This window comes from Microcebus murinus, chromosome 15 (genome assembly GCF_040939455.1).
Source record: "Microcebus murinus isolate Inina chromosome 15, M.murinus_Inina_mat1.0, whole genome shotgun sequence".
Lineage (NCBI taxonomy): Eukaryota > Metazoa > Chordata > Mammalia > Primates > Cheirogaleidae > Microcebus > Microcebus murinus.
In genome coordinates this window covers 21,183,032-21,205,442 of record NC_134118.1, presented here as the reverse complement: position 1 = coordinate 21,205,442, position 22,411 = coordinate 21,183,032, and the positions used below count along the sequence as shown (strand labels likewise).

The 22,411-nt window shown below is 38.5% G+C and overlaps 1 protein-coding gene across 1 annotated transcript; it reads right to left on the bottom strand.

Annotated features, from left to right (window-relative positions):
* Window positions 1-3,042: 3,042 nt before the first annotated feature.
* HDGFL1 (HDGF like 1) lies at window positions 3,043-3,895 on the bottom strand. The gene has a single exon (XM_012753719.3). The coding sequence runs from the start codon at window positions 3,811-3,813 to the stop codon at window positions 3,115-3,117; it is 699 nt and encodes a 232-aa protein (XP_012609173.1). The 5' UTR covers window positions 3,814-3,895; the 3' UTR covers window positions 3,043-3,114.
* Window positions 3,896-22,411: the final 18,516 nt, after the last annotated feature.

Genomic DNA, 22,411 nt, shown 5'->3' with positions numbered 1-22,411 from the left:
TAGATGTGCTATTAGTTGGATTACCATTTTCACTACAACACTATAGTCACCAAGAAGGCAAATGTGTGTGCTGCTTCCTAATAAACAACCATTTCTAACCCCAACATGAGAAACACAAAAGGAGGAAAGAAATAACACAAAGAGAGAGACTCAAACAGTAGTAATTTCATTTTCTATCTTTGAGGTTATTCAATCAATTCAGAAGATGGGCCTCCATGAAAACCTTATCAAAATCATATGCCCGCCTATGGCAAATATACCGATCCATATTTAAACTTCCTATAGTCACATACATCTTGAAAAATATTGAATGTGCAATTGTCCCCATCATTTCACCAAGTCATTTAAAGACAAAACAATTGTCAGGTGCCCTAAATGATTTTTTCACACAGCCACTAGCAATGTTTGTTAATATATTCTTTGCCTTACAAATTTCTAAATGTTCACTTCAGAATAATAGAGAGTAAGTACTGCCATTTTATTCAACATGAAGTTTCATTCAATGGGAATCAATGAAATATAAAGAAACAAAGCACCTATGCTTTAGAATGAGAAAGACCTGCCTTTGAATTGTGGCTTTGTCCTATACTAGTTGTATGACCTTGGGAAAATCACTTAACATTTCTGAACTTTAGCTCCCTCAGCTCTAAAATAGAGATAATATTAATAGTAGCTACCTAATCGGGTAGTTGTACTAATAAAGACATTATGTGTAAAACACAATATGCTGTCTGGCTTGCTTCAGAGACTCAATGTTAGCTATTGTCATGATTGTTACTAACACTAAAATAGCTATTTTATTAACTGCTGATTGCATTGTTAGTGCTTTTTTGAATGTACAATTCAGGAAAAAGAGTTTAGTTGACTATAAACTACTAAAACCTATGTTTGAATCCTGAGTGTTCTGTAGAATGCAGGAAAAGCCACTTAACTTCTCTGAACCGAGCTGTTTCTAATGGAAAATTTGTGTTCTAATGCCTACCTTGCCAGATTATTACAAAGACTGAATGAAGCCATTCTTCAGGGCACATTCAATGAATAATAACTTCTAGTATCAATATTATTGCAATTGTAGTAGTTGAAAAACAAGAAATCTTTTGACTTATATACGTTGGAGTAAAATAATACTATGTTTTACTAGGATGGAAAGCAGTGTTGTCTTCAGTTGCCAACCCTGCTTGGCTGGCGATGCCCCAGCATGTTCTATGAGAAGAACTCCAGTATTTACTGAAGTCTTTGTATTCATGCAGTGTTGATAAATTCAGAAATTAGGGCCCTCAAAATATGGTTATAAGTATATTTAAATATCTTAAGATATTTCCATAAAGCCACTAAAAACATACTAAGTATTCTACAGGTACTACATATTTTTAAAATTGCATGTATAAAGCAACTCTGATTATCATAAAAAGGTATTGGAGGAAATAGAGTAGTGATATCTGCAAGAGCAGTAAACAAAAAACAAAAAAACCCAAAACCAAAACCAGACCAATCCTCTCACCTTTATTCTTCTCCAAATCAGTTTGGCAAAGCACATAGAGTATTAGAAACTCAGTTATTGGCCCAGTTTGTCATCATCCAAACATTTTAAGTTAACTTGTTTCCATTCATACCAATCAGTGGTAGTGACAATCACAGATGGAGTGAAGGGTAGAGACCTTAAGGTAACAAAGGTTTCTCCTGGTGATTCTAAATTATCCTTATATCTCACAAATAATTGCTTGTAACATAGAATGTATAGAAAACAAGAGGAGCATTATATATAAGAACCAATTCTTCAGAAACCAAAGGAACAGGACTGAAATTTGTTTTAAAGTAATTAATGTGTTTTATTTCCTAGAACTGAAATATTCAATGGTTCTCAGATCTAAACTTCTGAAGCTACAGCCAACAAATTTTCATCAGAGCCCAAGGGAGGGGGTGGGGGTGAGAGACAAGATGGAGGAAGGCATAGGGACCAATGGGAAGAGGGTAGGAGGGTATACATGTTCCTCTGTCCTCTCAGTAGTTTACATACGGAATCTAGTGATAACATTTCTGGGACCGGGTGGGAATTCGCAGATGGAAAATGACACTGCAAGGAACACCAAAGCCCTAACTACAAAGTCATCAGACCCCAAACAGAAAAGAAGCCTTCCAGATCATCTCAGAAATGGGGATAGCAATGGGAGAGCTAGGGGCAGTGTAGAGGCACACCCAGGGGTAGTTCTTAATTTTCTTTGGAATTTCTTTTTATTAAAAGGATTTTCTAAAATACATGTCTCTTTTTCCATGTCTGAGTGATGTATATGATGGTAGACTGGCCTTGAGGCTGTGGGGAGAGGCGAAGGGGCAGCCAGGGATCTCCCTAGGGCATCCCATCAGTGGCCCCAGAGATCTAAATAGGCACGGATATTTCTCACCATCTCCACCCAGCATTCTGGGCAACGTCAAGGCCTCAGATCTCACAAACAACTTGGAAGCCCCAATGTTCTGATGAAAAAACGACTACTCCCAGAACTCCCTGGATCGGCCAAAGGCTTTATGGAAGGGAGGCCCTTCCCCACAAGCTGTCCCACTTTCCCTGAACGTATGAAGCTGGTATAATAGTCACGGGAGGAGGAGACAGGAGCTCGGAAAGATGTCACCTTCCTCCCCGCGCCCCCACCCCCGCCGCCCCCGTTTGAAGATTGCCCCTCCCAGGCCCTGGAAGTGCCCCCCTGCGCTTTATCCTCCATCCATCCACTCCTACCCAATTCCCACGGGAGGTCCAGAATGCCTGAGGGAGGGAAGGAGGAGTGCCAGGAGGTGAAAACAGCCTTTCTAGGCCCCAACAGAAGCCCAGGGAAACAGTTCCAGGCAGGGAGGGGCACGGTGGCCTCTTTTCATCCCGAGGAGCAGAGGCCCTGACCCAGATCACAGGGGCGTGGGGGCACAGAGGTGAGAGCCAGTGGCCTGCCCGGTCAGGGTCAAGCACCAAGGGCGGGGCTGGACAGGGAGAACGAGCGGAGGAGGGACGGCGGGCGGGAGGGGGAGGGGAAGGCAGTCCCAGTTTGCAGGCCGTGGCCAGATTCCCCAGTAACAGCCAGGCCGCAGCAGGAACGGGGCGGGGGGCTCTTCTTGAAACACTGCTGACTACAGGCTGTCGCGATCTCCGCCGCCCGGGGCCTCGGCCACCCTCTCTGCGGCGGCGTCTACCTCTCGCTGATCCTCCTGCGGCGGCCCCCAGGCGCGGCCGGGCTCGGGCGCGGCGCCGTCGTGCTCCACCTCCAGGCCGGGAGGCTTCTGGCCCTCGCTGGCCGCCGCCGCCGCCGTCGTCTCCTCTTCGGGCGCAGCCTCCTTGGGCCGTTTGGCGGCGTCCTCCAGCAGGTCCCCCGCGCTCCTCTTCAGCGGCCCCTTCTCCTCGCCGTGCTCCTCCTCGGCGGGCTCCTCGACGACCAGCTTCCCGGGCCCGTCGCCGCCGCCCTCGGCGTCGCCCTGCTTGTCCGCGTCGCCCTCGGCGGCCTTGGGCTCCCGCTTGGGCCCGTCCACGCCGCGCTTCTCCTGGGCGAACTCGCGGTGGGCCGCCTGGACCGTGGGGTTGTTCTCGATCTCCCACAGGCCCTCGCTGAAGCCGCGCCTCTTGTTGGGCTTGCCGAACTTCTCCTTGCACTCCTCGTACGGGAAGAGGTACTTGGGGCCCAGGAAGGCCGTCTCGTGGGTCCCGAAGAAGAACACCTGGTACCGGTTAGGTTCGGCCATCTGCTCTATCCGGGCCGGCCAGTGGGCGTAGCCCTTTAACTTGGCGAACACCAGGTCGCCGCTGTTGTACTTGCGCCTGCAGTAATGCGACATGGCGAGCGCTGCGGGACCAGGCCTCAGCCACGGCCCGGAGGCGACGCCGGAGGCTGCGCGGGGCGGAAGTGGCCGCTGAGCTGGGGCTGTCACGTGGCCCCGCCTCGTGCCGGCCCCCGCGCGCCCCCGACGGGGCGGGGCCACGTGACCGCCAGGCTCAGCGGCCACTTCCGCCCTGCGCACGCAGCCTCCGGCAACTCTCTGGCGCTCCCAGAAGATTCCACCGCGAAGAGCGCGGAGCGCCTTATCCCGGAGAGCCGGAAACCGGTTTGACCCACCCTGGGACACCGTGGTTTCTAGAATGATGGAGCAAACAGCTTGGATCGCTCGGTGGCAGTTGTGCCAGTCAGTCTCTAGGGCACCTGGGCCATGACGGTTGCAGAGTTTACTGTGTGCCAGGGTGGCCTAGCAAGGGGGTAGTTTGGTAAGGAAACACAGTGGCTCGATTGGTACATATTTCCATGAAACTACTAACGGCCTAGCGCGAACATGCAATGTACCGGTAAGGCCCGGGCCTGCTCACTACAGGAAACCACACCTGTGCCAGGTGCTTCTGATTGATGGCTGGATCAGTGACTTCCGCCCTTTTCTGATGTCCCTGGGGACTGTGACTGGAGCCTGCAGGAGGCTCAGGAACAGGGTGGAGATCTGGCAAAAGGATAGAGTCAGCAATATGGTTGGGATGCGTAGGGTTGGCATCACTTGATAACAAAAACTTCTAAGATTATTATGTCTTAAGGTCACAAAATGTATATAGCAACGCCATGACCGTGGCAAAAAAAGACATATCAAAATTTCCTACTTTACATGGATAGGTTCCCACGGATGCCAGACAGGGACTTTACCCTTTTCAATGATTCTTGCATATTGTGAAAGATGAAGCTATATGGTTAACAACACTGAGAGTATGGCAAATGCACTCAGTATCTCTGCAAAGAGGAAAATTGGACTCATTATGCATAAGAATTAGGTGGAGGTCTGTAGACATGCTGTTAGTAACAAACTTCCTGTGGGCTACAGACTGGAAAAGCATAATCTCAGCTGAGAGACTATTTTAAGAAGATAATTTTCTTCAGATATAAGTCTATTCTAAACTGGTATGAATGAGAGTTTTAGTGCAACTCTAGTTGTTACACAACTTTACATATTTTTTGAGTTGTGCTAGCTAGCTGTGAACAACCACTCTGAAACCTAGCCAACTTTATCATAATAGTACTCTTGGCTATTATGACAAAGACCTTTCAGTACAAATCATGTATTTAACTAGACAGGTGTGCCTTCCTAGTGTAACCGACAAGGACCAGTGGAGAATTAGAACCATTAACTCATTTCAGTACAACTCAAATTTGTTTCCTGTTTGCTGCATCACATCGGCCATTTTACCTATGGATGGTGGAGAACTGCTCTGGGCAAAAGGAGATACCTTCTCCTAATAAGGTGAAACAAGTATGATGTCCTTTGATAATTCCAAACAAGTTCTTTTAGCTCTTCTGCCAACCCATTTTCTTAGAATGCCTATCTGCCCCACAGATATCTACAGTTTTATCAAATAAGCAACATCAACAATACGTCAACACTTCATTCACAAATCAAATCAACATTCTGCTACAAAGATGAATCTGACACAACTCATCCTCTCAATTTTATAGGAAAAGTGCTAGAAAAGTAGAAAGGTTTACTGGCTGTAGAATAAAATAGGAAATAATGGACAGCTGTGGATCCCATAGTAGGAAGGAAGTTGGAATTTCTGTAAGCAGAGATCGTGCTATATGTGGCCTTTTTCCCCCCTCACTCGTAAGTATGCTGCACCAATGCACCAATCATGCATGAAAGTTGCTCAAGTAGAAGAAAGTCTGGCTAGAGAACATGTCTGAAAGGGAATTTAGCTGTGTTGTCAGCTCAGTTGCAAGGTAGGACCAAACCTAAAAACCAATTGCTTAAGGTTAGTGTGATCGTAGGCAAATTGGCCACACTGTCACAAGCCAAACGTCAATAGAGGGGTGGCTGAACCGTAGCTGGTATAAAGGTATGAGGATATTAATTGGACTGGAGATCTGAGAGTAGAGCAATAACTAACACCTACCAAAAACCGTGATTAAAAAGTATAGTAGGAGGTAGAGGCAAGAAGGTCTAGTAGACAGGAATCTAGGGTTGCCTAGGTCTGACTTAGGCAATGCAGACTCCATTAAGGCAAAGGAGTGTCACTCCCCAAGTAGTTCTTGTGCCTCCACCCTTGCCTGCTAATACACCGTGTGATGCTGAGAGACTTGCACAAAAGGTGTTTACGATTGATGAGTTTAAAATCTAAGAGATGAAGCATGGGAGAAATCATTACAGAGCAATATAAGATAGTCTTCAAATGCTAAATCATGTGTTCTTTGTATAAATACCAGAATAATTTCAAGAGAAATCAGTGAGAGTGTGGTTACCAGGGCAGGCCTATGGAAGGAGCATTAGGAAATATTAATAGAATAGGAAAAATTCTGGTGTTCCTCACTTGTTTACCAGCTTTGTAAGGCAGGGAGTAGACACAATCTTTCTGAACCTCTGCTACATGATTTTAAGACATTTAAAGGAATGCTTAGAGTTTTTCTCAGGATTATAACAAATATTAATAGGATTATGGGCAGAAAAGTCCAGACAATGGATGTGAAGTTTAAGATGTACTGATACGTGTGAAGTAGAATTTTATAATGGATAGGATTAGGCAATTACTATCATTAGGCTAAATGAGGTAAAACATATAGCAAAAGGAGTAGAGAGTCATGAATAAGGACACTGAAGAATGAAGAAAAGTCCCCACCAGCCAAATAGCATATTATATCCAGAATTGCATATCCAACACAACTTCTTCTGTAGGAAACTGATGTAAAAGTTCTTGTTACTTGGAAATAAAATGTTGAAACACAGTGCTCTTTAATTAAATTTATCACCTCGTGGTACCTAATTTCAAAAAGGGGAAAACAAGAGGAAGGTTGAGCAAAAGAAGCATGCATTTAAAGAGAGTTTAATGGAGACCACTTTCACAGATCCCTCATTTCTTTTATAAACTCCATTCTCAGGGATGCAATTAAGTGGAGTGATGTTGTCTTCTTTTATCGTTGAAACCAACCTGGTTTTTTGGTTTTTTTTATCTGTCTTGCTTAAAGTGAGGAGAGTAGGGAGGAGGTATTCATAGAAACTACATTTGGTTTAAATTTGGCTATTATAAACAAAGTACACATGAGCAACTACAATTATTAATTTTTTGGTAACTAGATCTCCATGAGCTCAACTGTTTCTAATAGGTCAGGATGTTTTAAAAATCCAGTGTACTAAGAACACATGTTTGTAAAGAGGACCTAATTTCAGCAGCGGCATACCTGTCAAAACAAAATCTTAGAGTCCAAAACATGTAACACTTCTCAATTACGTTTTCTGGAAAAGTGATGATAGGATTTAAAAGCTGCTTGGCAAAAATTATAAAACATGGGCTATAAAACAATATAATTATACAACAGAAAGAATAGATATCTAATTGATGTTTTCTTGTTTAACTACTTTTAAATTTAGTTTGCTGTAAACTGTGATTTAAAAGAAATGTAATTGTTTTCTATGTGCTTTTGTCTTCATTAAAAATATTAACTGCCTCTGGGTTTAAACAATAGAAGTGTTTATATAGGGTTGGTATTTGAGATCAAGACTTTTCTTTTTTAAATATTCTAGCAGACATTATTATATAAAAATTAAGTACCCCCTCCTCTACCATGGATAGAAAATCTCCTACTATTATATTTTTGAAAGTCACAGGAGGTCTGCTACCTCCATATTTTGTCTCCTCTACATTTTATTACTGTCCACTTAGCGTAACTTTTAAAACCCCAGGGATTTCTGAAATCCAAGGGAACTTCTGGGGGTGTAGACAAATTCAGTATCAAAAAGCCAAAGAATAATATAAGGGGTGATAATACGTAGCCAAGAAGCTATGTATTATCAATTTAAAGGCGAATCAAATCTGTACCTGCCTTTGATGATGAACTTTGGGGAGGAAGAGATGAGAGTACAGATTTTCAAGAAGTGTTTGTGTGCTAGGAATTTGGGCCCCTTTGGCCAGTCAAATGGTATGGCGTGGTGTGGAGGAGGCAATTAGGGAGGTCAGAATTATTTGCAAAACTGTTCTGTTACTGGCTATCGAAAGAAAATTGCCATACCAATATCAATAAAAGTGCCAGATAATGAATAATTATATTTATTATTCTTATTTGAGGGCTTAAGGATCTTAAAATGTATTCTTTGGGGAAAAAGGCAAATAAAATATATTTAAATAATATAAATATTTTTCTAATTTTGCATGATATTAATTGAAGGCCTGCCACATGAAAATGTATGAGTTACTTATTTATATATTTACCTAAGTTTAAACAAAAGTTATCAGTGCTGGTGAGTAATCAGTAATTGGGGATGAGATGCATATAACATATATTTATGTAATAAATACATGATTAGATGGCCATTCTTGGTGTCCATAAAGATTTTAAAGTACAGTTTAGTAACTTGAAAAATGCTCACAATCCAAAGTTGTGTAAAAAGACTGGACAAAATATATAGCATTGGTAAGTTAAGATCTTATGTGAAACCTAGCCCCTTAAATCTAACATATGGTTAATCCTAGGATCAATCTGAGAGAAAGGATGTTTTAAGTGAACAGGACAGTGGGCGTCAAGTGTGATGCTAGTATCTATGAAGTGCTCAATTACTGTTAGCCACTAACATAGCCAATACTAGTTCTACTATATAAAGTACAGATCTTTTGTTTTTTTTTTCACTATGTGATACATATTTTTTTTCTTTTTTTTGTGATGCATATGTGATAAATATGTGATACATATTTTTTTTTTCTTTTCTTTTTCCCCACAAATCGTTTCTGGTTCTGAATTTAACTTGACACCTTGCCAATGTTCTTTTAGTTTTGTTATATGCATATAAAATTTTCTTATTTTTTTGGAAAATCTGTACTGTTGGTGCAATAAAAACACATTTATGAAAAAATACAAGATCAACAAAGTCATGTCTATAAGCAAATATGGAACTTGACTTCGCAATTTCAATTTTGTATGCTAGCCATTACATTAAGGTGTCATATAAATACTTAAAATGACCAAAGTTTTTAGAAATTATGCTAAACTTTGTGATCCTATCAGTCTTTGTCCAGTTGTCTCTTACTCTTCCAATAGTTTTCTAGGTTTCAAAATAATTACCAAATGATTATACTTCTAAAAGAAGTAATATATATCATTTCCATTTAAAGAAGTCATCAATAATGTATATGATTATGAGAAGTGGGAATTTTTAATTAAAATATCTAATTTTGAGTTAACAGAATGGTATTTTAAAGATAGTAATTTTGCTTAATCATTTTTTCTATTTTATCATTGGAAAATATCTTAAATTTTTCAATTAATTTTGGCTTAAGGATATCTATTTTCATTAAGTTGGTAGTAATCTTTCAGTCTTCACCAAAAGATTATTGAAAGTGAATGGTTAAGACTTGTATCAGTGTGGACTTATTTTTATTTATTATGATCGATAGTTGGCGAACACTTTTATTCAGACCTTCTGCCTACTTTCAATTCTGGAAAATTTTTGTGTCTTCAAATATAAGCTCTTGGACATTTACTCAATTGTCTTCTTTTGGAGCTCTTATATAAATATATTAAATTAATCTATAGCCCATGTTCTAAATCTCTATATATTTTGCTATGTTCTATAGAATTTCTCAAAACTATATTCCTACTTATTTATTTATATTCATTTATTCTTTGACCATGTCTGACTTAATGGTTATCTTAATTATTTCAATAACAATAGTTTTCATTTTAAGAATTTCTAATTTTCATATCTACCCTTTATTATTCATGTATATCTGTTTTAGTCCATAATTTCTTATTTCTTTTATGGATTTATTCATTTCTGTATCCCTTAAGACATTCTAACAGTACTTATTTTAAAACCACTGTTGATATTTTTCTTTTATTGTAATTTAATCTGCCATTTCATTTCCTACTGCCAAGTGTTGGCTTGGCTCAAGGTTGCTTGGCTGCAAAGTTGTCTGCTTCTTTGTGCCTCTGTAAGAGGCAACATTATAAATCTTGTATCACCCAAAATTAGTAAATCAGGGCTTTTTTCAGCCTCCTTTTCAGGACCAAGAAGTTCCATACTGGCCCAACATTAGATCTGCAGTGAGACTAAATCTAGTTCCAAACTGCATCTAAGGGACCTTATTTCTTTCTACCCCAGAGAATCTAGAACTCTTTGTCATCTCTGCTTGCTTCCAAGTTGAGACACAAACAGACCTGCAGTGTTAGTTTCTCTTAACATTTTGTATTTCATTTCATTTCTGGCTTATCAATACATTTAGTATTTCTAAGTTATTTAATGGTATCTTTTATATTTCATCTGCTATTTACGTAGAGTGAGAAAGGGAATGCTCCAAAGCATGAATTTATAAGGTCTTAATTGGGTATCAAGTAGTTATAAAATGTCGTGCGTACACCTTCCCTTGGCAGTTTACAAGTTAATTGAGGAGAAAGATTATATGCATGAAATAATTAGATAATACAAAATAGGTTCTAACAAACACAAAAACACATACCCATTTGCACAGAAATAATGAGGGAGACTTTTTGGATGTGGCAGCAATAGAAATTTTCTTGAGTAAGACTTAAATGGACAAGAAATATAGGAATTTTGTTAACTTATTTACAGATTCATTTTATTATGTAGTCTATGCATCTTCCATCAGTGATTTTGAGGGCTACAGTAGCAGTATCTCTTAGTTATCTGGGACTGCTATAACAAAATACCATAAACTGAGTGCCTTATAAACAACAGTTACTTATTTCTCACAGTTCTAAAGACTAGAAAGTCCAAGATTGAGCCACCAGCAGATTTGGTGTCTGGTGAGGGCCCTCTTCCTGAGTCATAGATGTCTGTCTTCTCTCTGTGTCCTCAAATGTTCTCACATGGTGAAGGAGTTCACTAGGGACTCTTTATAAGAACAATAATCCCATTCACCTCCCAAAGGCCCCACTTCCAAATAATATCCTCCCAAAGGCCTCACCTCCATATCCCATCACACTGGAGATTAGGTTTCAACATACAGATTTTGAGAGAACATAAATGTTCAATCTATAATAGACAAGGTGCTAAATTGTAGTGCTTTGTATATATAGTGATGTGGGAATACTGAGAAAAAATAATTTCATGGGACTTCACCCTCCTAGAATTTTCATGTAAAAGTTTGTCCTAGGAGTTATTCAATTTTGGAGAAGCTTATGCAAGAGGTGAAAAAAAGTATGCATGTATCTGTCTGTTCTCTAAGAAATATTAAGGTTGCAAGTTGTGTATTATTGCATCTAAAGGAATATTCTTCCAGAAAAGTATTAGCAACAACTAATTGAATCAGTCTTGACTCATTACCCACAAAAATCTAGTATTTAGAGCTACGTGTATCTTACTTTCCTTACGTGCCTGAGTTTGCAGTTTTAAGCTACCTCATTAACTTTTCATAGCTTTGAAAAAGTCTGACAATAATTGCACTGCTTATATTTATAATGCTCACTATTCAGGGCACTTCTGAGGGGTTCATCGTACATGCCAAGAGCTAGCAAGTGAATAGTGACAAAAGGCAAGATGTTCGTAACGAGGGCTCACGGTTTACTTAAGCCTCTGTTTAAGTCTCTTTGGTTCATATTGCATCTTAGTCCACCCAGCCATTTTACAGAAATAATGGTGGAGATAATTGGCCATGAGCCTTGTTAGTTCTTATGTTTAGCTTGACTCAGATTTATAAAATTCCAAACTTAAGGGGGAAAAATGTAGCTCTTCTATTGCATAGAGAAGAGCAACTGCAGGCTTCGGCCATAGGCTTTGGCAAGGTCTACAAATGGATGACTGAATAGCTTCAAAGTAGGTGATGGAAATCAGGAGACAGGAAGATTAACCCACAAGACATGTCTGTTTTAAGTCAACTTGACTTCTATTTATTGCAACTCTGACATTGGAATAAACCTGTTAAATATATTTTCAAAACCCAACCAAGTGTAAAACATGATACCTCTCTTTAAAGCTCTTTTAATTGAATGCACCTGGTGCTTCTCGCTATCAATTATGTTAATGCCACACACATGGGCAAACAGGACCTAATTAGAAATTAAGCAATAAAGCTGTTTATAAGAACAAATGTTCTCTGGGTCAAGTCCATGAATTATGTATACATATATATGCATGTATATATGTGTACACATATGCATGAGAGTGTGTGTATAAATATAAATGTAAACATATGTACTATATTTCTTAACCTTTGTTATTATTGCCAACATGTGTTACTGAATACTAGCTTTCCAGAGATCCCTTCTGTGCAGTGACTTGATTTTCCTAAATAATCAGAGAAATTCTCTAATTATCTAAAGTTCTGGGTCATTCTAAGTGTAGGATTAAGATCCTTTAAAACGCATGAAAAATAACTCTGTTTCTTGAAAGGTCACTGAGTCCTCTCATTCCAGATATGGCTGTCAAAGCTCACAAACATTGCTCAGAGACAGAGTTCTCACTGCGTCCGCCACAATCTACCCACTAACCCTTTCTCCAGAGAGCCAGTGTAGAAGCTGAAGGTCAGGAAGCAAACTGCAGGCTAACTTTATGTCCCTGTACTTGACACTATTATTGTTGAAACTAAAGCAACTGAAAGCCTGGCTATTCACCACTCACCATATGCAGTAGCATTGAAAAGAGAGATCTAAGAGATTTTATGATTTACTTCAATGTAGGGAACTTAGTTCCTGGAACCTCAACTCTGTGCTGGGATGTAGGTTGACTTTAGTTGAGTTCAGTTACACAAAAACTTAATGGGCACCACTGGGAAGACAGTGATTAATTAAACTAAATGTCTTCAGTGAGCTTACAGTTAAACGCGTGTTTATCTAATCCTTCCTCTTCGTTGTCACTGCTGTGGTCACTGCCATTGTCTCAGATCACTCCTGGACTCAGCAATAGCTACAAATTGGATGCCAAATTTCAGTTAATCTTGTATGTGTGACTGTGTGTGAGAGAGAGAGACACTGAAAGTGTGGAGAATTGAGGAACTCTTACTTGTCAGTTGATAGCATTAGCAGACCATAGAAGGGGCAGTGTCTTCTTCATCCACACTCACTCCTATCTCCTCTCCTGTGCACACACATTTCCAATATATACATATACTATAAGTTTCTTATAAAATGTGTAGTATTGCTTTACTTGTTTGTGTTTTCCTTTACACAACTGTAGTGTGCTATCAATCTCATTTCATCTCTTGTTTCCACTAAATACTACATCATGGCATAGCCAAGTATTTATACAGGTACAGCTTGTGTTTCCAACAACACATGTTACCATGCAATACTATATACTTTTACTTTGTACTTTGCAATGTTTTAATTAATTCCTCTAGTGACACACATTTGGATTGCCTCCAATTCCCCACTAACACACATACGCAACGTACACACATACACAAATGCCCTAAAGAAAGTTCTTCTCCCTGTTTACTTGCTTTGCGAGAACTTTGGGATACAGAAATTACTCTAGGTGCTTTAAGCAGAGAGTGACTTAATGCAGGAATTGGGTGTTTAAAAATCATTGAAAGGGCTAGAGGAATGAGGACAAGTGAAAGTCACCACTGGATTTCAGGGAATCTAGGAGTCTGAGAAGCTGCAGCTCCTTTCAGTACTGAGGTGGGTGATTCCCATGGCGACGTCCAGAGGCCAGTGTGAAATCCCAATCAGACAAACTCAAGCACTTGGGTCCCAGCAGCCTTCCAGATCATGTGCAAATGCCTCACTGTTGAATCTAATCCAGTGCTTAGCAGGCAAGAACTTTCTGAAAGTAGATCCAAATGTCCAGCCCATACAAGACAGCAGGGAGTGTGTAGGAAAGATCATGTCCCACTTTTTGGGTTGACAACCCCTAATTTTATCTTTAAGACCATCTATTGGATATTTTTCCTGTACTTTTTCTAATTTACAATCTCTCTAATTCTCTTACTCTTCTTCTATATAGTGTTTGGGGATTTTTTCATAGATGTGATATAGTCTCTTTCTTCTCTAAAGGTATTGGTATTAATAACTGTTCTTTTGAAATTTTCTTCTCTCAGCATTCTATTGATTTCAAACATATTTCTTTTTCTGTTTATTTTGGTCTCTGTCTTTCACATTGGTGTCTTTCCCTTATCAGTCTTTTCCTTAGAATGAGGCAATAAAATGATGCTTTGAAGGTTTTCATCAGGGAGTAAGGCTTGGGCAGATGCAGTCCTCACTGTAGGGAGACATTCTGAGGACTGGAACATTTTATTAGGGGATTTTCAAATGACATTATCTAGAGGTTTCTTCTCTTGGATGGGTCAGGATTCCAGAATATCTCCTCACTGGAAGGGGGATTGGCAGATGGTGGGGATTGGAAGTGAGTATAATCAGACTGAGCCAACTGGACTTAGTGGAGACATTGAGCAGAAGAAAGGAGATGAAGGTCCACTTAGTTCTCCTTTTTCAGAATGATGACTCATATTCTTTACTTGTGTCTTGTGTCTCCAAATCCAAAGTCAACCTGGGTCAACTTGTCCCCATGGCAAATGTCCAGTCATCTGTTGAAGTAGAGTAAGAGTGGTCACTGGTCTCATAAGCCTGGACCAATAATCTGGAAGTCTAGATGCTGTTTCATTTAAGCCTTTCATCTTTCTTCCTGGTGGTAGTCCCATCTGATTCCCACCTTCAGCAGTAAGGGCTGCCTCTGATTCCCAAGCACGTCCAGGAATCTGCTGCGATATCAAGTTGTTCTGGTCTTTCTCCCCGACCTGCCTTTTTTCTGCAGGTTTAGCTGATTTTCTCTGTTCTATAAATCAGCTAGTACATGTCCATGTTTCTCAAGTTTCTAATTTCTATTTACTTTTCTGATATTGTCTCCTCTCTGGTTCTCTTTTTCCTTGTGAATTTTTGTGCTTCCTTTGTCTTTTTAATGTCATTTTAGTGTAGCTTCAGGAGAGAACAGAGATAAACATTATATTTGACTTTGGCCATGTTGGTAGATAATCAATAAATATGCCACATGGGAGACTCTAAATGAAAATACTCTTATATTTTAAAATAATAACCTTGAGATAAAAAGGCCTAAAGACCTAACTGTAGAGGTATCTATCCATCCATGCATGTTCTATTTATATGTGTTCAGTTGTTGTGTTTTTTGATGATTATTACCCTTCAGTATAATAAAATGTCAATGCTATTTTCAACCTCTGTGAGTAAACTGTATTGAATTTGCTCCCACATCTGAGAATAGTCATCTTCAAATGTGTATATTGTTTATGAAGAAATAAGTGCTGGGGTGAATTTCTAAGTTATTCAGCTCATGTCATTTAAATATATTAAAAATGTTTAAAAACTGGATCAGAAGTCTATTTTTGATTGAGAGTCTGCCTTTGTCAGTGATGAATGTCCTAAAATTTCATAAATACTGTGGGTTAATTTCAGCTGTATATCCACAGGATTCTTATTGCATCCAAATACTGTTCACACTTCTGAATATAAATTTCCATACTGTCTTTCCTTCTAAATTTGCCACAGAATGTGTTATTTTGATTAGTGTTGTCAGGCAATACCTAAATATTTTTCCTTGTTGATTAGTAGCTAACATTCTTCAATAAATTCTTTATTACTCATAGGCTGATATGGCCTGTGCAGGATAGTAAAAAGAAATAAGCATTCTAGATCTTTCTCTGTTCCCTATTCTCTAAATTAATATGGGCCTCAACTTTTGTCATTCATATGAGGGGCAGGACTAAATCACTAATCCCTAGTAGGGGATGGATTAGTATAAATATTATTAAGGCAACATGAGCATATCTATCAATAATGATGGTGAACATGGAACCAGAGTCAGACATACCTGGTTTCAAATCCCAGCCACTCCACTTATTAGTTTTATGACATATTATTTAATTTTCGGAGCATAGTATGTTATCTGTAAAATTGGGATAATAAAAAAAATTCTCACTCATATGCTTTTATGTCAATACAGTTGTCCCGCAGTGTCTATGGAGGGTTGGTTCCAGGACCCCTGCAGATAATAAAATCTATGGTTGCTCAAGTCCGTTACATAAAATGGCATCATACCTATGTGAAAATTAAATGCAGTAATGTTTGTAAGGCATTTAACTCATGCTTCAAATGCAGTGAGCACCCAGTAAACATTAGCAAGAAGTATAAACAATATTATTACTACAAAATAGTACATAAGGCTGCAGAGAAAAAAATAGTCATATAATTTATTCATATAGTAGACATTTATTGAACACCTACTAATGCCAGATGTTGTTCTAAGCACTAATGATACAAAATGCCTCCAACCCCAGAGCTTACTTATATTTTAGTGGGAAATGCCATAAAAATATAATATGATATGGTATATGATATGACATAATATAATGTAATAGGTTAACATAACATAAAATGAAAAAGGGCCCCAAGGAAAAATAAAGTAGGGTAAAGGAATAAGGAATGATTGAGGATGGCGTATGTTCTTGAATATGAGGCAGCAGAGAAGACCTCTTTGAGGAAGGGATTGGAATAGGCTGTGCACATATTGAAGGGAAGAGCTTTCCAGGCAGTAGGACCAGAACGTGAAAAGATCCTGTGTGTGAGCAAGTGTGCTATGTTCAAAGAAGAACAAGGAGGCCGCGTGGCTACATCCAGGGAGTATGCAATTGTAGAAGATAAAAAAAGAGATACATACAGACAGTAGACAAGATGTGTCCTTGGGTTTTACTCTAAGTGTGATTAGAAAGAAACATATAGAGTATCATGAGGAGGGAATTAACATTATTTGACTTAAGTTTCAAGTACATATGGGTTTGAATCTTCCATGGAAAAGTTCCTGAACCCCTCTGGTTTATTTTCCCACTTATTTTTGGGAGTGTTTAAAGAGACAATAATTGTGAAAGCACAAACACAGTGCTTGGTACCAAGTATACATTCAATATCCTTAAAATTTGAAATTCTTCTTCTGAAAGTCTGGAACAAGAATAGACACAAGACCAGTTTCAACCAGTGCTTCCTTTCCCACTTGTTAATCGCACCTCCTGTCATTATCCTCATCACAGCCATTCCTTTCCATGAAAGCATGGTTTTTCCCTAAAGGAGTTCTGTAATAACATGTGTGTTACTTAACAGGAATCAGTTGCCCTGGCATTTACTAACAGGAATCACCCATTTAGTTACTGTTTGGTGATACTTTGAGCAAATGGAGAACAAGACTGGAATTGCAATCTAAATGGAGCTAAAAGTAAGTGCATCTCAGATGTGATGCTCCACAGAGAGACCCCCAAGTTGGGCCCAGAGAGCAGCGTTGTCTCTGGTCCTTGGGTTGGAAACAGGGAGTCAGATGATGAGGGCAACCTGGGGTGGCCTGATGAATAAGATGTTGTCTTCAGACAGCCCTCCATTTCAGGCTGGAATTCATTTTCTTTCTCCACACTTGAGAAGTATATGTCACACGGAGCCACCCAGAGAGTAACAGACATACTCATACTGGAGGCCAAGATTTCAGAGCCAAGCTCTTCTCAAGTTCAAGGTTTGACACCCCAGGCTTTCCTGGACTAAGTGTTTCACTTTGGAAATAACGTTTTCCATTTGATCTTTCCTTCTTATTTGGCCCTTCTTGGTTTCATCTTTTATTATGATATTTGTATTGGGCCATTGCCTTTTAGTGACTCAGTAAGTGGATATTCAGGGCTGTGGATTTCCCTTCTATCTAAAGCAATCAATTGTGAAAATCTAGGTCCTCTACAGTATATATACTTTCTTGTCCATGATTCAAAACATGCCTATCTACCTTGGACACTACATATGAATGTTATATAAAATTTTAAGTGCCAGAAAAAAATGTTCAAATGTAAATTACCCCTGAAATGTTAGTGAAGTCTGTAGCAAATTCTAATTATCAAAGTCTTCTCTGGGCCTAACCCGTATAGAAATTCATCTTATATTTGCATGACATGATTTAGCATCTTGACAGCAGATGTGGTATCATCTATTGAAGTTTCCCTGTGACTGAAACCCAACATTGACTCCTCAAGTCTCCAAAGCTGGGAAACTCAGTCCAAACTCAGTCTCAACTCTTATCTCCATCTTATTGGAGGGACAGGGATGCTTCCACTCTGGCCTCAGGAAAGACTCACAACTTTTGCCCTGGTATCCCGAATCACAACCTCAAACAAACCAATGGTAGTCTGGTTAGTGTGATTATTATTACATAATAAAGGACTAATAAATATTCTGAACCTCTTAAATGGGAGTGCTGAGTAGAAGTTATTTGGATGTAGTTTCTTGTCCTTTTACCAACAATCAAGCTGCTTCTAATCCTATTTGTGTAGTATTTGGGAAATATATTATAAATAAATAAGAAAATAATTTCTAGCAGGTAAAATCTCCCTGGACCTTTCTTGCCTCTTACTCTTAACTAGATTATATTTCCACACATTCTTACTTTTCTATATTCTGTTTTCCATTCTAACTATATTCTGTAGCCCATATTTTCCCTACCTCCTCCCCGAACTTGTTTTATCTATTATATATTCTTCCTCTACTTTAATTTCTCACTCTTCATCAAGTCTTGTACTCGTCTCTCATTAAAGGTCTCTCGTACTGAAAATGGGGGTTTTTTCCCCTCAATCCTCTTTCCTTGTCAAATTCTCAACCTCTTCATCTTTACCCCATCATCTTCATACTACATGGAGAAGCTATGTTACCATTTTACTTTCACTCTCTGCTCACCTCTCTATATACGTTTTCCCTCTACCACCTTACAGAAACTGTCCTTTTAAAATTACCTTCTAATTTCTATGTCCAGTGATCTCATTTCATTCCTGATGGTGCATTACCTCTCTTCTGAATTTTAAATTACTTTCTTTCTTTTTAAATTACTACTTTCTCCTCAAAAATCACACTAACCTTGGTTCCCCTTGCCACTCTTTTCAAAGCTTGAGTATTTTTGCATGTGTATTTCACATTAGGGGATACGCTAGGCTTAAGGAATCAAAAATAACTAAAATACCATCTCAACCTGGATGGAGTTCACAGTCTCTTAGGGTAAACAAACCTGTACACAAGCACAATCCACAAGTCCTCCCCATGCTAATTGTTCTGGTAATAAGGCAGACTAGACTTTCAGAAACTTTGTCCCGACAAAAAAACACTGAAATTAATACAAAAACTATTTTTTTAAAACATCTCGTTAAATGCCCTGCTTAGCTGGCAGGAAAGCAAAGGAAATCTTCAAAGGCCAAAATAAGGTGAAAATGTGAATCAAAATAGGTAAACAACTTCTGGAACTAGTACCATCCTTGAGAGCTGCCAAATCCTGGACTGCCATGGCAGATGGAAACATCATCAGGAGGAAAAACATAGTGCCCAGTCGAAATGGTTATCTTAGAAGAGAGAGCCCTTCCCCTCTTGTCTTTCCACCACAACTCATCCTCTGACTCTACAGAAAACTTATGTAACTCTACAGAAAACTTCTAAAGAATAATATCCTCAGCAATACTTTTTAAAAGAGGGAGACCCAGGTTCATAAAGTCCAAGCAGAATAGTTAATAGTTGTAATGAAAGAATTATATACCCAATGAAACTATTTTTTTAAAAGTGATGAAAGTAAAGCTATTTTAAAAATTTTATGTATAAAAAAATCCCTCACATATGGGCTTTCTAAAAGCCACTTTAAAAACAGGAAAAATTATTCCAGAAAAAATAGGGATGAGAGAAAATGTGAAACATTGAGTAAATATAAATAAACATTGTATAAAGCAATAATAACAACCCTGGAGAGCTAAAAAAAGATTCAATCAAATACATACAATAGCATATAAATCAGAAGGGAGTTATTGGAGTGAAAGTATCTTAGCTTTAGTGTTCTTCAGAAGAATAATAAATATTTTTATTAATTTTAGACATCTGAAATTTTCTAGACTAGAGTAACCATCAAAATAGTAGAAGTAGAGTCCATAACTAAAAAACCACCAGAAGAGACTTTTACTTCTATTCAAGATGGAATAGCAGCAATCTTGATTTACCCTCCTACCTGAAACAATACTGGGAACAGCAGCGCATCAAACCAGACAAAAAATATGAAACAAAAGTTTCCAAAGCACTGACCACTACATTTCGGCTGACAAAGTACAGTGATCTCTGAGAGACGTGGAAAAATCAGATGAGCTTTACAAAGCTCCTACTTACTGCCATGAGAAAGTTTTCAGACTCCAAATGAGAGAGGAGAAACACAGGTGTAATCTGACAACCCACCCCCAAATTGAGGAGACAGAGCTGAAAGTCCGGGTGTCATGGCAGCCAAAGTTCACAGAACAGAGCAGTGGAGAGGAGAGAGCTACCCAGAGAGAACTCCAAAAGTCTGCAGCAGATTCTCCCTGAATACTGACCAGTACCTGCATGTGAGGAACCAAGGAAAGAACCATCTGGAAAGAATAGAGAGAAGAGTGCATGGCATTTACACAGGGACAGGAATAGTGTGTGGGCCCACCAGCTAGACCAGAAAACCTCATGTTTTGTCGGGCATTGGATGGAGTCCTTATAAGAGTCTTGCCTCAGCTGCCGGAGACAGTTTGCCCTAGATAGAGCAGTGTTCTCGTCCTGCCCAACACATCTTAAAGCAAGATTTCAAAGGATCCAAATGATTTTAAAATAACTTAATTTTATCCCAAGACAAAGCTCAAGAATATATATAAACATAAAGCACTTGTCATCCAATAAGATAAAAATACACAATGCCCAACACTCAACTAAAAACTAATGGGCATGCAAGAAATAGTAAAATATAACCATAATTTGTGAAAAAATCTCTCAGTTGAAACCAACATAGAACTGACACAGATGTTATTATTAACAGATAATAACATTAAAAGTCATTAAAACTGTATTCCATTTGTTCAAACCATTAAGAAGAAACATGGAAGATTTTTTTTTTTAAAAAGATTCTAATTGAACTTCTAGAGATGAAAACTACAAAGTCTGAAATAAGAATGCACAGGATGAAAATAACAGCAGATTATACATTGCAAAAGGGAACATTAGCAATATAGAAACTACCCAAAATTAAACACATGGAGAAAAATAATTTAAAATAGACAATCAATGAGCTGTGGGACAATTATAGGCATGTTAATAGACATGTAATTGAGGTATCTCCAAAGAAGAGATAAAGAAACAAAAAACTATCTGAGCTGAGCACAGTGGCTCTCATCTGTAATCTCAGCTACTCAGGAGGCTGAGGCAGGAGGATCACTTGAGGCCAGGTATTCAAGACCAGCAAGGCCCCATTTCTAGAAAAAAAAAGACCTAAAGAAATAATGGTTAAAAAATCCTCCAACTTTATAAAACTATAAGCCCATAAGTCTAGGAAGCTCAATGAAACCCAAGAACAAAGAAAAATTAAAAACACACACACAAAAAACACTAAGGTACAGCAAAATCAAATTGCTCAAGACCAATAGTAAAGACCACATCTTCCTCTACACAATGAAGTGCAAGTATAAAAACCTATAGGTAGCATCACCCTTCATGACAAAATACCAAATGCTTTCTCCCTAATATCAGGAACATCACAAGAACCTGTGTTCTTATTGCTTCTATTCAACATGAAACTGGAGGTATTGGCCAGTGCTATAAGGCAAGGACAAGAAATAAAAGGTATCCAGATTGGAAAAGGAGAAGTAGAACTGTCTTTATTCATAGACAACATGATCTTTTATGTAGAAAATTTAATCAAGGAAGGCAACAAAAAGGCTACTGTAAGTAATATGCTTTGCAAGATTGCTGGGTAAAACCATCAACAAACAATAGAACAATTACATTTCTGTATACAGTACTAGAACTGAACAATGAAAACTGAATTTTTTAAAAGCCATTTATAATAACATCAAAAATATAAAACATTTAGGAATGAATCTGACAAAGGATATGAAAGACATGTTTGCTGAAAACTACAAAACATTTCTGAGAGAAATTAAACAAGACCCAAGTAAATGTAGAGCTATATCTAGTTAGTTGTTTGGAAGACTTTATAATGTTAAGATAACATTTCTCCCATACTGATTTGTAGATGCAAGATAATCCCAGCCAAAATTCCAGTAGGCTTTTTTTTTATGGAAATTGACCAGGTGATTCTAAAATTCAAGTAGAAGTGCAAAGGACCTAGAATAACTGAACTAATTTTGAGGGAAAAAAATGTATGACAAACACTAACCAATTGCAACATTTTGTTTAAATTGATAACATCAACATAGTGTGCTATTTAAGTTCACATAAAAAAGTAAATCAATGGAACAGAATAGAGAGTCCAGAAATAGACTCACACATAAAGAGACAACTTATTTTTTATTGTGTTAAAAAAAATGACACTAGAGGCCACTGATTATGGACAAAGGTAAAAAGATAATAAAGTGGGAAAATGAGAGTTTTTCAACAAATTGCAGTGGAATAACTGGATATCCATTAGCAGAAAGGAAGAAAGAATGAGAGAC